Raw genomic sequence first — 13646 nt, 5'->3', positions numbered from 1 at the left:
ACTTTATTGTGAATCAAAATTCAAGTTGTTTAAATCATTGTTTCAAAGGCTTTGAATGACTTGCCTGTCCAATCAATCCTTCCGCATTAAAAAGTGCTGACAATACACCTTTCATTATTTCGATGAAACTCGCCTATATTGGGAAAACCCCGAGCTTAACAGTAACAGTACTCCCTTGTATTAAATCACAATTTGTATACAATTGCAATACGGCTTATAATGATGTATGCAATTGTTAAATAAAGCTGTGAAAACTTGTTTCGAATTGCTTTCTTTACAAAGGCTGCTTCGCTTGCTAGCCTGAAGCCATTTGATCATTGTCATGTGACTCTGTTTACTTCGTTCGTTCAGCCGCCCAGTTCCAGCGTGTTTCATTATGACGAAAGTGCACCCGACACACACACAGCTTCTTCGCATCAAAAAGCACGATCACGAGTGGCTTTGGTTTCGCCTACTTATAAAGACTGAATTGTCCGTTGTATGCTGTCCAGTTATATCGCTTCGTTTAGCAGGTAAAGGGCATAGAATTCATTCTTATGTTATGAAGTTGCTAGATGCGCGCACTGTTTGCAAAAAATGCATCAACTTTCTATTTATATCATCGATTCAGAGACGAATTACTGATTTGCTATAGTTTAACTCGTGAATGGATGACGCAACAGCGAGCCAAAAAACTCCCAAGCTTAGCGTTGTTTCATCATCAAAAATCATGCATTACGTAGCAATGACGTCACTTCCATTTCGTGCCACGACGTATTTGTCAGATGATACTCGCTTGGTATAAATTTGATCAGTTTTAGTCATTATAGCATTTTGTTCAAAAAATATTTTAAAAGACGTGTATTTATTGTGTGACAAACTTCTTCAGTTTGCAAGATGATATGCCCGCTCGACTTACTTTCCATTGAAACATGGATTTTGCTTTTTACGATCCTCTTTGCCATAAGGTAAGTTAATTGTAGCAATTAAACAGTTGAACGTTGAATGAACGGGTGTGCGGGTGTACGATTAATTTAGTTGCTTGTTTATTCAACGTTCAACTAGACCGCTTAAAATAACATTGTGTTGTAAGTTAATTGTGCTATCGGCGTAATCAGAATTTTTGCAGTTGTAGTTATGTCGAGAACTTTGGGGCTTTTGATGCTATCGAGTTTCGACGACTAATATGATGAACTTATTTTTCAACTTGTCGCCTGCTTATTTCCGAAAACATTTTGCGAATATGTGCAAATCATTTTGCAATGATTTCGTTTACCTTTGAGTGAAAGCATTTTTAAACTGATCGCGTAAAGTTACACACACTGTAATATTTTTGTTAATTGTTCCTGTTTTGTTAATATTGCAGATACTACATCCACAGGCAGTGGCAGGTTTTAAAGAAGTATAACATCCCACATGAACCCCCCAGCATATTAGGACTCGGAAATCTACGAGACTTTGCAAAAGACCCTGATGCTGTAGGTTTCTTTCTTCATTATTAACCTATAATTAGAAAGTATTTTTTTACAAACAGAATAAACAACAATATAATTGTTTCACTATTGGTAAATATTTCAATATTTTCAATTTATTTTTGTGCTCGTAAACATTGAGAAAAAGGGAACAAAAATAGCACATAGCGAAAATACCTTAGCATCATTGGATATAACTGCCTGTTTTCCTTTTTAAGTAACTTTGGTTCCAAGTAACCGCTAACTATTGCGAACGTTGCAATTGGCCAACCACGATTTTATTTTACAAATTGAACAACTGGTTAACAAAACTACGCCCAGATGGCCAGATGGGGCCATGATGTTAACGGTTCTGGCCTGCACTATGTTTTCTGAAACAAGGCAGGGTTGGGGATTTGCATTCACCCGCTCGCCAATGCAAGTGCGATTCGCTCCGGGCGAGTGCTGATTGACACCCACTTGCCCGACTGGCGAGTTTCTAATTGTTCATCAGACATACTAAAGGTCCTAATTTATTAATCCGTGGCAACTACACCATGACCAAACACATCGTTTGGTAAAAATGAGTATAAATTTGTGAGTCGGGCCCAGCGATTGATCAATAGTTAAAATTATCGTTATAGTTCTTAGTTAAATTGTTTACTTGTGGGCGTGAGGATTTACGATAAAAGCGTTAGTTAGTGTTGAACACATAACTACATTCCACTTGTCTGTCGATGCGTGTAAAGTAAACAAATGCGCTAATTTGCCGTTTATGAACTATGTATATACGCACCGAAATAGTGAGGCAGGTTAATAATAATTGATATAAACAATCATTGATAAACAATCAGCAGACAGCGTGCCGGTATTTTTGTCGAGGATCATTTTCGTCTCCTAATTAGCGCTCGCCCGATTGTCGAGTACAAATTTTAATTCAAGGCCAACCCTGCAGGGTTAATAGTCCATTACTCGAAATGTTTGTTGGTTTTAAATACAATTAATACAATTTTAATTTTGATAAAATTTAAACTTCTACTAATCTTTTTACAAAACTTGCTATTTGTTTTGTTAAATATTTGATGTTCCCTATTGTTTAATTAAGTCAATAAAGTTGAACACAAAGTTTATATGCGGCGATCTTCATTTCGTAAGGTTGATTCACACTAGACGTGGTGACTGGTGTGCGTTTACGGAAACGTCGACACGGGGGACAAAATTGTAAATAAAGTTTAAATTTTTTATTTTACTTATTTGTTTATTTCTAAGATTTTCAACCAACAACTTGCAAAAAAGAAACAATATGGGATGATTTACGGGTATGTATTTTTATATTATAAAACGTGAGATGTGTTAGTCTCATTTAGAGTGAAAAGACAAAAGTAACGCACTTTATTTCAAAACCAAAGCATAGGTTATAGTGTTGGGTTTTCTATGATTATTTGCTTACCATATTTGGTACTATTATTTGAACAATATTTACTAATTCTGCTGATTGTTTTGCAGATCATATGTCGCCCTTCAAACTCGCATTACAATTGCAGATCCTGCAATACTAAAAAAAATTTTCATCAAAGAATTTCCCACTTTCGTCAATCGTCAGGTATGACAATGTTCGAGTAGGCCTACTAAGAGACATCCGAAAAGCATAAGCATCTACCTTTGTACACCGCTCAACCCTTCTACCAATTTTCAGCGCTTGTCTGTGTATTTTTTTTGAAATGTGAATTGCAGATTATAATAGTTTATAGATCAATATTTTATTACAGGTGACATTTAGTTACGTCAATGGAAAAGAAATGAACACTGGACTGACTGCGGTCAAGGGAGACCATTGGAAAAGAATCAGGTCGGAAATCATAAATCGAACTAGCTTCAATTTCTCTTAACTGTCATTTAACTTTTTAAACATGTTTTACCACTATTATGAAATAAAATACAAAAAATTGTTGGAAATTCAAATATTATCTACACAGAAACACCATCAGTCCGACATTTTCGACTTCAAAACTGAAAGAGATGCTAGGATTTATTGGACAATGTGCTGATCACATGGTCGAAAATCTACAGTTGGCAGACAAGGATAACAAAGGACGATTTTTGGCAAAAGAGTATGATGCTTTTTGTTCAAAAGTTTTATTTGATTGTATACTATACCTAATATTAGACAGTTTATTATTTCTAAATTTTGTTTGTAAACTACATTTTATAGGTATGAATAACTTGGTGCTAAATTGATATTAATCCTTCAATAATAAGGCAACTTTTGATTTAGTGTCTTCGGAAAGTATTCACTAGATGTCATCTGCTCAGCCGCGTTTAGCGTCAATATCCAATCCCAGGTAGTTTAAATTGGTTAACATACTTGTTAAAATACCTTCATGTTAAAAAATAAAAAGTTTGTGTTATATTTTTTTAATATTTGCAGAACCTTCTCTTATTACCTTTATGTTCCATTATTTTATTGTCAGGATAGCACAAAGGAACCAAAAACTGTGAAATTGGCCAAAAAACTCTTTGATAGAGGATTCGGCTACACTTTGTTTTTGCTTTTCTGTAAGTATAAGTTGTGTAAACATGTTGTTCATGTAACGCCAATAATTTTCAATTTGAACATTTCCTTTTGTTACGCAAATGTTTAGTTAGTTAGTGGCGTGATGACTGGGTATCAAACCGTTCGTTAATAAAATAAGTTTTCGCTATGGAAAGTTAATTAAGAAATTGTTTTCAGTCCTTAAAACTTTTGATTTAAAAATGTCGCTCTTGCCATAAAAATCTTGTTAATCCCCTCTGTATTAAATTGACCGGGGTTCGTTTTCTAAAAAACACAAACCCATACAATCATACATCTACTGTTATAAGATTATATTGAACGATGCGAAATTATCTTGATAGTTATGTTCCCTACCATCGAAAGAATAGCCGGTTACTTGAACTACAGTTTGTTTCCCGCCGATACCGTTGCCCACTTTGCTGGCCTGGTTGATCGCCTCATAAAAAACAAGGACGACAAAAATGCGGTCAGTATAAGTCTTATTTTTTTTTTGCTCGACAGTCGCCAAGAAAAATAAACTTAAATTTAACTCTTCGAAATTAATTCGTGCTGATAAGCACAATTAAGGTCTCGAATGCGTATACACGTGATAGAATGTATTAACAATTTTATGTAACAAAATATATATTTAATGGTGAAAATAACGGCCCAAATAGTCGTTAAAAGAGTGATCACTGATGATGACATTAGAAATTGCCGAAACGTTTGAAAATAAAGCATGTCGCTTTTAACGTCTATTTGGGCCGTTATTTTCACCATTAAACTTATGAACAGATCCGTATATAGTGTTTCAAATATATATTTATTTTAAAAGAACCCTTATGGTTTAAAATTTTATTGAGGAAGTAACCTGTTTTGTAACTGGTTTGACTCGACATTATTTTTAACACAAATATCTAAACTCTTTCTTTGAGAATGCCATTGATAGAATCTTTCACACCTTTGCCGGGTGTTTCTTTTTCTATTGAAAACATATGGCTAATTTATGGACATAAAGAGACATTTACCACTAAATAAATTAACCTGTTGTGGCACTAAGAAACCTATCCTGGTTCTAGTAACAGTTCTATCTTAGGTTGCATCATTGTTTCTGAACCCAATTCCAACACGTACAACGTAGAGACAGAAAGTACATTAGAGCGATGCTAATAACCATTTTAGTGTTTGGAATTAATTTGCACTCAAAATAACCTTTTATATCAAAATTAAATACCGATGCGTTAATGTCAGTATATCTACCTGGCTCAGCCTTGACAACGTCCGGTATTTTGTTATGTAGTGAAGTATAATGTTAACCGGATTTGGATCGGATAATGTGTTCCAGAGGGTTGATCTGTTACGTCACATGTTGGATTCGCAAATTTCAGAGGACGACGTTCGAAAGGGAGCCGACAAAGGTACGTATAAATACAACAACCGAGGCAAGGAACGAGGGTTGGTACGGTTCCACTAAAAATACTTAAAAGTCCTTATTTTTTAATTGTTTAAAAAATGACCTATTTTTTACTACTTTCGTTTTCTGAAGCACAGCGCTGGCACGGTTCCACTAAAACTGCATAAAAGTTTCTATTTTTTAATTTCTTAATAAAAATAAAAAATGACCTATTTTTTACTAATCGTAAAAGTAACCTTTTCTACTTCTTTCGTTTTTTGGAGCTCAGCGCCAGTACGGTCCCACTAACAATACGTAGAAGTCAAATACATTTTATCCAATTTATGTTTCTTAAGAAGTTAAATAAAACTATGCGTGGTGAGAATCGCTCAGCGAAGTGTATCGTTTCAGGACTCACCCGCAACGAGATAGTGGGCAACAGCATGCTGATGATACTGGCCGGGTACGAGACCACCGGGAACACTTTGATCACTATGTGTTACAACTTGGCCGCACACCCGGAAGCGCAGGGGCGACTCAGGCGTGAAGTGGATGACGCCATCAGGAAACACGTGAGTGTGATCTAAGCTCGGACCTGCTGGCGCGTTGTTTCCTTATAAACCGGGATCAGCCATCTTTTCCTACTCGCGGTCCAAACAAATTTAGAAAGGTCTCGACGGACTGTAATGTATTTTATCTGTCGAATTTTGTTTTTAAACATTTTATTACGAAATTTGTTTGTTCGGGGCTAAGGATTTTTACACTTGAAAATGGGTCTAATAAAATTAGAAAATGCAGCAATGCCTTAGGGCGAAATGAGAAACGATTGCGTTTGTTTTGTGTAAAATTTGAGTCCATAGTGCGTCATCCATAAACACTTAAATTATAGTGAATTTAAATAGAGCTGTTAAACTCCCAATATTAAATTCGTTTTTAAAAGACACAATGAACAAAAATCCATCCGGATATAAGTTGGCGAAACAAAGGCGTCTTTAGACTGAAAAGATTCCCTCAAAATGTTGACATACTATATGTATAAACAATAATCGCGCAACAATATGTTTACATGGTCGGCGCCGTGACCAGTGTGTAAAAAAGCGGTTGCGGGCCGGAGGTTTTACATTGGACCCTATGTTGCGACCTCTTCTATAGACTCTATTTATCATCATAAATCGTTTAAACGTTCACGCGACAGAAAATTACAACTTAAAATCCTTTATAATTTTTAACTACCTTGCAAATGAATACTGTAGCTCTCTCCTGTTTGGAACTTATATAGATTAGCAATTGTTGAAGATACTGCTATGTGCACAATTAGTTAAATAAGCGTTGTAAATGTGCAAAAACATTGCCGACGCTCCCTACGTTTGTTTTGGACTTTATCCCATGATATATCGCTCCTTGCTTTATAGGTGCCATACTTTACTGTCTTCTATCTTTCTATTTTGTTGATGTTTGCGTAATTGTTAAATTAAAATGTGGAAATGGTCACTCGTTTTGAGATTTTTAACTCTAATCTGGTAAACTTTTGTATCCAATATTTAAAATCAAGGCTTCGCGATAACGCTTGGCTAAGCACACAACGTTGCGATACCCACCCGATTCGATTTGTTTTCAGCGCTTGTAGCGCTCGTATTAGGATATTTCGGGGCTTTGAAGCGTCTGTGTTAGAATATGTGTTAAAAATTGGACACTTTAAGCGGACTGTGTTTGAACAGGATACAGGCGAACAGCGAATGCGCAGATTAATCATGCATAACGAAACGTTGCCAAGCGATGCAGAGTTGCAGACTACAGTTTTTTACCTTGTACAGTTTTAGTAAAAAATATGGATCAATTAGTAAGAAGCTCTAATGTTTTTTTTATGTGAATCTAATCTTACAGATTCTGCTTGAGTTGTTTGCATAACTTTAACGTCGGATTGTTTAGGGCGGCCTGACATACGAGGCGACGTCGGAACTGAAGTACATGCAGCAGTGCCTCAACGAGACCCTCAGACTCTACCCGGCGGTTCCGATGTACGTTGTTTATTTAAGCAGTGATTTTGACTGGCACTTAAGTGCTTTGTAAGTTTTTAAACCGAGCTGCAACTATGTGAAAAAAGTGCAGAGTAGCCTAACTCCTTTTTTGGTGCGCCAAATCAACTATTTCTTTCTCGTGGTAAAAAAATCGAAGTAAGCTATATAATCATGCAAAAAAATTCCATGGAGAAACAATTGTCAGTGTGTCGTTGTGCGGTGTTTCAACAATTTTTTCTCTTCCTGTTAGGAACTCGCGCTACAGCGAGCGGGAGATTACAATTGATGGAGTTACCATCCCGGCTGGCATTCACGTCAATATCCCTTCCTACGGTTTATCGCACGACGAAGAATACTGGGACGAGCCGTGGAAATTTTACCCTGACAGGTATACAGTCAATAAACATATATGAGGCCTGTTGACATGGTCGCATAATAAAACAATTTTCGTTTTTCTCATTTTCTTTTCAACTAGTAATATGTTTAATCTGTCATAACAACAACTTGCAATTTAAAAAACAACAATGATTTTAATTGGTTAAAAAAAAGAATTTTAATTGATTTTATGATGGGTAAGTTTGTTTTTTATGAATTTGCGCATTCTAATTTTACTCTAATTTAGGAAAACTGACACGCTTTAAACTGAAATTAAATTTTAATATTTCAAAAAATCCTGGTCGCCCAAGTAATCAAACAAAGGCCTTTACCAAATGCAAAACGCCCTAATATCATATTCAATTATACCGGTGATTACTTGCACAGGTTTGAGGACATGAGCAAGATCAACCCGATCGTTTTCCAACCGTTCGGCGTCGGGCCACGTAACTGTATCGGGCAGAGGCTTGCTCGTATCGAAATATATATGGGAATTGCGAAACTGCTGGCAAACTTCGAGCTCCAGATGTGCAACGACACTCCGGTAAGTTAGATTCAAAGACAATGGAATGCTTTGAGCCGAAGCTGGTATATTACTGGTTTGGATCTGAAACAGGGGCAATTTCGATTCTTATCCGAAGCCTAATATAGCATTAAGTTTTTATCAGACTATACTTATTAGTTAGCTAAAGCCACCAGATGTCCTTGATTTAATTCGTGAGATTTGAGGTAAATATATTTTAATGTTTAGTATTGTTCGTAACATATGGGACAATTTCCTAATCGACATTCGCCGAACCTAAATATTTGGTATTATTAAAGAGTTATGCATAAATGTTTAGTTCTTCTATATGCTAATAGTAGGCCTACTATATAATCAGCAGTTTTTTACCGATCAAGTGTTCGAATCATCTCTAATTTTTTATGATTTATCATAGACACTATAACCACATATGCTTTAAAAAGTTTAATTAATACTTTGTGCAAAATGCTCCAATGCATTATAGTAGGCCTATATACTATGATTTAAAAAGCGCCTATCAAACACTTCCTGCTTGAACCACTTGCTTTGTTATAGAAACCACCACTGGAGATGACCTTCAAATCCAGCATGCGACCGAAGGAAGACATCTTTCTGCGGGTCATACCAAGAATTAAGAATTGAAAAAACTTAACATTGAAGTTGTATAAATATACGCACCCTTTTGCATGTTATCCTTTTGCAACTTTTTTTTACTGGTTATTTCTAAAATTTGAAACCAATTGGATTAAATTACATAGGCCTACCATATGTCCTCTTTTAGGAGGATTTGTTCTCTTTTATCAAGAAAATTGAATGGTCCTCTGAGGAAGCTCAAAAATGCCCAAATGTCCTCTTTTTTCGCATTTTGAGTAATTTGCTTACAGTTTTAACAAGACTTTTAGGCTAGACTTTATTTCTAAAAAATACTGTAGCCATGAAACATGCTCAATTGCTGGTTTCAAAAAGGTTTACCAACAAATTGCCCTACCAGCCCCAACTTCTTGATTGTTATTGCAAACATTGCGTCAGAAAAATTGCAACCGAAACTCACATGTAAAAAGGCCCATTAATAAAGCAAAGGAGTGTGATTATTCACTTTAAAACGTAGGATTTTAAATCGTTACGTATAACTCTTTCCGTAGCCGCCAACAGCAAAATTCATCGCGCTCGCAACAAATAGCGCTCGAGTCGGCCAGCAACACCAAATTTCCTATCGAAAATTAATCTGAGAATCCCAAAACAACCAAACATCCCATAAATTAGCATCAATAAACTTAAACTTAACAATTCTACTTTCGTTTGACTTGCCGGCAAAAAAATGTCCTTTTTCTGGGTGCTGAAAATATGGTAGCCCTAAAATTGCAGTACCTTGGAGTGTATTTTCTGAAACGCTTGTTTTTCTAATGACAATAACTATTAGTGATTCTGTGAAAGTTGTGAATAAACAATGCATTTAACGTTTCTGCTTTATTCCTTTGAACAAAGGATTTGTAGTTTTTCTGATGACAATAAAAGTAGTGAATCAGTTTACGTTTAGGCTTTATTCCTTTGAACAAAGGAGTGACTTGTTACAGTATTTGTTTATGTAAAGTGAAAAACAATTATGTTACAACAGGCATTAAGCCTTCTAAGGAAATCACAGTCAAATCATGAAAGCTAATAAAGGCAGTTCGCAGAAACTGGTGGGTGATATATATGCTTTCTGCATCACCCTTGCTGAAAGATTATATATATACTGTATTCTCTTTAAGTTAAACGAACATCAGAAATGCGACTCTCGAAGAAACCTGATCGCAAAAGAGTTAGATAGAAAAACGGAAAAAACAATATAGGCTGAAACTTTCCAAGCGCCTATACATTCTGTTTTTATACAAACCACATTTTAAATATAATCAAATGTTGTTGGCAAAATAATCAGTGTTTTTCGAACGGTATTTGGCCAAAACTGTTTTTTAAACGTTGTTTTGCCAAAGGTATTTCTGGAACGTTGTTTTTGCCAATTTTTCCAAACGTGTTTTTTGAACGGTATTTTGCCAAACGTGTTGTTTCGAACGTTGTTTTGCCAAAGGTATTTCTCAAACGTCATTTTTGCCAAAGGTATTTCTCGAAGGTTATTTTGCCAAACGTGTTTTATCGAACGTTATTTTACTGAACGTCTTTGTAGTACAAGATAAGCCTATAAGTAGCAAAGCTGTCCGGCCACGGCCCTCGACGCCCCGGGGGAAGTCCCCAGGTAGGTGGCGCAAGTTTCGCGGAACTGCAGCTCGCGTTTCCAGTCCAGCTTGTCGGTCTTGTTCAGCTTCATCCGGTAGATGTCGTTGGTGGTTCGCGCGTAGTCTTGCCGAAACTTGGCACTTTGCCGTTCCGCTTGGGCGCTCTCGACCTGATGCCTGGATGAGTAAGTATGTGAATTAATATGGTGGATTGTTTAACCTTTGATTCTGCTTTCTTGATGTTAATGTTTTATCTCTTAAAAAATAATTCATTCGCGACAAATGCTAGGTGACTTTCAAGCGGTGTTGTGAAAACTGATTAAATTTTACCAAACATTTTTAAATAAAAACACGAAAGTCAAGGTCGTTTGAAGTCGAAGTCAGGCGTTTGCCTTAATGGCGTAATACTCAATTCAAGTCAAATATATTTGCTTAAAATACTTATTTGCAAAACAGTCCCTGACTTAAGTCATTGAAACACTCTCAGGTTACCTCAAGGTTCGCACATCTGCGTAGTTAATGGTCCCTTTCTTTATTGCCACCTGGGGCCTCCTAAACCTCACTATAGGCAACGGCGTGAGACTGGTGCTTCCTCTTCGGGCCGAGTCGTAAGATTTGTTGCTTAAAGTCGGACTGAAAAAGAAATAAAATCGGTTTAAAAAAGAAACTGTTTTTTTCTAATTGATCTGCATGTTTGTAGAGTTGTTTTTGTCCGGCGTAGACTGAAAGTGTTTAAAACTTGTGGTTTTAAGGCCCTAAAAACATAAGCTCATCCATTAAAACAATTTAACGTTTAGCAAAAAGTTACTCTTATTACCTTAGGTGATTTTAGCAAGAATTATAATTTGGGTTTTGTAACTGTTTGGCACAAAAAGGACGAAGTTTGATATTTGTGGAAATGGAGGTTGCCAGCTTACCTTCGCCGATATTACAAAACTCCAATAATAATTAATACATACGTGGCAGTGCTCGACCTCAAGCGGGATCTACTCCTGCTTTCCGACTCGTACTCGCTGCCGGGTCGCATTATCGGCAGTCGCATCTTTTCGCCTTCCTCCTCCACTAACGCGTTCCAAGGATGCGAGAATCGCTCCGTGATGGTGCGCGTTGTTCCTCCGATACTCCAGCCGTTGGATGTCGCCCGTGGGCTGCTTTTTGATTTTGGGCTGAGATAGGGAGCAAGGTCGTTCCAAAACTGGGGTGTGATTTGACCTCCCCTTAGGTTAAATATTAACATCTAGAATCAGTACTGTAATGACTTACGTCAATAACTTGACTTAAGTGCACTTAAGTCACTGTTTTCGAATGCCTGGCTTGACTTAAGTTTTTCAGGCAAAATGACTTAACTTAAGACTTTTGGGTAAATGGTTGAAATGAAGTGTTTTCACTAATAATTTTTTGCGTAAAATTGTTTTTTTTTATTCTAATTGTTGCACATAAGACAGCTTGCTGTATATTGCATTTTTGGTATTTTTTAGTTAAGGTATTGCTCATAATCGGACTGGTTTGCCCAATTTTAATAGCTTAGCGTGTTAATTTTATGACTGGGACTGGACTTGTTATTTATTCAAAAATACTTGACTTGGAGTTAAGGAATTTTACAAATAACTTGACTGGGACTTCAGTAATTTTAAAATGACTTGTTTACAACCCTGTCTAAAACACTATAGTAAATTTGTATTATTCAGGTTTCTGATTCGTCTGCCGAGCAATCTATTACTACTGTTGCGAATGCTTACCCCGACTTTCTCGAGTGATGTATGACGTAAGACGACAAGCTTATCGCGTCCGACAGCCTTCTGGGGCTATGCTCCTGATGACTTGGGTTGCGGAGACGGCTTGTGCTCTGAAGTTCATCTTCCGGAGGCAGCACAATGCCTGGTTAAGTATACCTTTGGCTTAAATCCGTCTAACGGTAGCCTAAAATCTTCATCAGGAATTTTCTTTATATTCTGCTTATATTGAGTTATTTAGTGAATTGCATTCTTGTACTCAGGTAATTTGCATTTAAGTCGAGTTCCAGTTCCCAAGTCAATATGTCTACTAGATACAATGCCAATTAAATTTCCAAAGAAATCAAAAAAAAAATTGACTTATGTGTAATAAAAGTAAAATATTGACTAAATTTGCTTTTACAAAAAAATCGTATAGTTACTATATATATGTTCACGTACTATGCAAACAATAGACCAAAAGTTGTAGGACCTATATTATAAAGATATAGTCATAATTAGCAATCTTACTTATTTTTCTTGGTGACCTTGGCGGAGCAGTTTTGTCTGACATGGCATCTGTAAATTTGTCGTTTTGTATAGAGTTTAGTTTATCTCATTTGTTTCAATAAGTGGTATTACTTTACGTATTAGCTCACAATTTAAAAAAAGAAAGTGTGGTTATATTAAAATAATTCTTTTAAAGTCTACTTGCCATTTGTTTCGTCGTTTAGCTCTTGGTTTATCATGTTGCAATGCACCTTGGTTCTTTTGTACTAATTTTATGAACTCTGTTTTACTGACAAACAGATATATCTGATGCTATGCAGTAAATTTTGGCAATTAGGACAATATTAAACCAACTTGCAAAACCTAACCTTAAAACCCTAGAAGCTAGCTTTTAATGTTTGACTTTTAGAACAGTTAGCTTTTCAGAAATATATATTACTGCTTTTGCTATTGTAATATATGTCAACTGATAATAATCCTTTCTGCTGACTTCTGTCAAAAGCTTACTGTATTAGAAAAAAAATATATATGTATTTTGCATTATATTTTAAAATCCCGGTTTTTCGGCGTATCGCACATTAAAAATAATAGGAGTGGCAAATTTCAATTGTTTGATGGTTTTCTTACAAAATATAACTTGACGTCAAAAACACCACTATTGCTTCTACGGATTTGCAATGTTACTGTTAAAACTGTATTTCATCACTTAAGGCTTCTGGCACTTTGTTCTTTTCTCCGCTTGCCTTCGTCATGTTGGTTTTGTTTTGTCATCAGTCGGGCAACCTTTTCCGCGAGCTACAATGAAATAAAGAAAATGGTGTATTATCGCGCGTAGTTGAACAAGATTCCGACTATTGTTGTGTTGGCACTTATATCCAACCGTGTGTACCGTTTTATATAGGGTAAAGAAGGTCTACAAAGTGTGCGGCAACAAATAGC

The 13646-nt window shown here is 36.1% G+C and overlaps 2 protein-coding genes across 3 annotated transcripts; one reads left to right on the top strand and one right to left on the bottom strand.

Moving 5' to 3' along the window:
* Positions 1–506: 506 nt before the first annotated feature.
* Positions 507–9789, top strand: LOC146160968 (cytochrome P450 3A31-like). The gene is made up of 15 exons (XM_083386091.1): positions 507–947; positions 1346–1457; positions 2700–2749; positions 2937–3033; positions 3200–3279; positions 3407–3541; positions 3706–3772; positions 3902–3986; positions 4326–4450; positions 5309–5381; positions 5768–5928; positions 7286–7374; positions 7625–7762; positions 8137–8293; positions 8828–9789. The coding sequence occupies exons 1-15, from the start codon at positions 877–879 to the stop codon at positions 8912–8914; spliced, it is 1527 nt and encodes a 508-aa protein (XP_083242217.1). The 5' UTR covers positions 507–876; the 3' UTR covers positions 8915–9789.
* A 113-nt stretch (positions 9790–9902) lies between these two features.
* On the bottom strand, positions 9903–13051 carry LOC146160967 (uncharacterized). Of its 2 annotated transcripts, none has more exons than XM_083386092.1 (6): positions 12913–13051; positions 12729–12776; positions 12225–12363; positions 11445–11702; positions 10978–11118; positions 9903–10662 (listed from the first exon to the last, which is right to left on the bottom strand). In XM_083386092.1, exons 1-6 carry the CDS (start codon positions 12944–12946, stop codon positions 10449–10451), a joined length of 834 nt encoding a protein of 277 aa, XP_083242218.1. In that variant the 5' UTR covers positions 12947–13051; the 3' UTR covers positions 9903–10448. The 2 variants fall into 2 exon arrangements, with proteins under 2 accessions (XP_083242218.1, XP_083242219.1); XM_083386093.1 differs by having other exon boundaries at positions 11445–11651.
* Between the last annotated feature and the right edge of the window lie 595 nt (positions 13052–13646).

The sequence above is a fragment of the Ascidiella aspersa genome, chromosome 3 (assembly GCF_963924565.1).
Source record: "Ascidiella aspersa chromosome 3, kaAscAspe10.2, whole genome shotgun sequence".
Classification (NCBI taxonomy): Eukaryota; Metazoa; Chordata; class Ascidiacea; order Phlebobranchia; family Ascidiidae; genus Ascidiella; species Ascidiella aspersa.
The sequence above is the reverse complement of the archived record's forward strand: the minus strand, read 5'-3'. Positions and strand labels throughout refer to the sequence as shown.

Excerpts from the sequence above, each read along its gene's own strand:
- LOC146160967 (XM_083386092.1), bottom strand. The coding sequence starts at position 12,946 with ATGATAAACCAAGAGCTAAACGACGAAACAAATG. Across the intron at positions 12,777-12,912 it reads GCTAAACGACGAAACAAATG|ATGCCATGTCAGACAAAACT; the intron begins GCAAGTAGACTT and ends ACAAATTTACAG. Across the intron at positions 12,364-12,728 it reads AAGGTCACCAAGAAAAATAA|GCATTGTGCTGCCTCCGGAA; the intron begins GTAAGATTGCTA and ends ATACTTAACCAG.
- LOC146160968 (XM_083386091.1), top strand. The coding sequence starts at position 877 with ATGATATGCCCGCTCGACTTACTTTCCATTGAAACATGGATTTTGCTT. Across the intron at positions 948-1,345 it reads ACGATCCTCTTTGCCATAAG|ATACTACATCCACAGGCAGT; the intron begins GTAAGTTAATTG and ends TTAATATTGCAG. Across the intron at positions 3,034-3,199 it reads CCACTTTCGTCAATCGTCAG|GTGACATTTAGTTACGTCAA; the intron begins GTATGACAATGT and ends ATTTTATTACAG.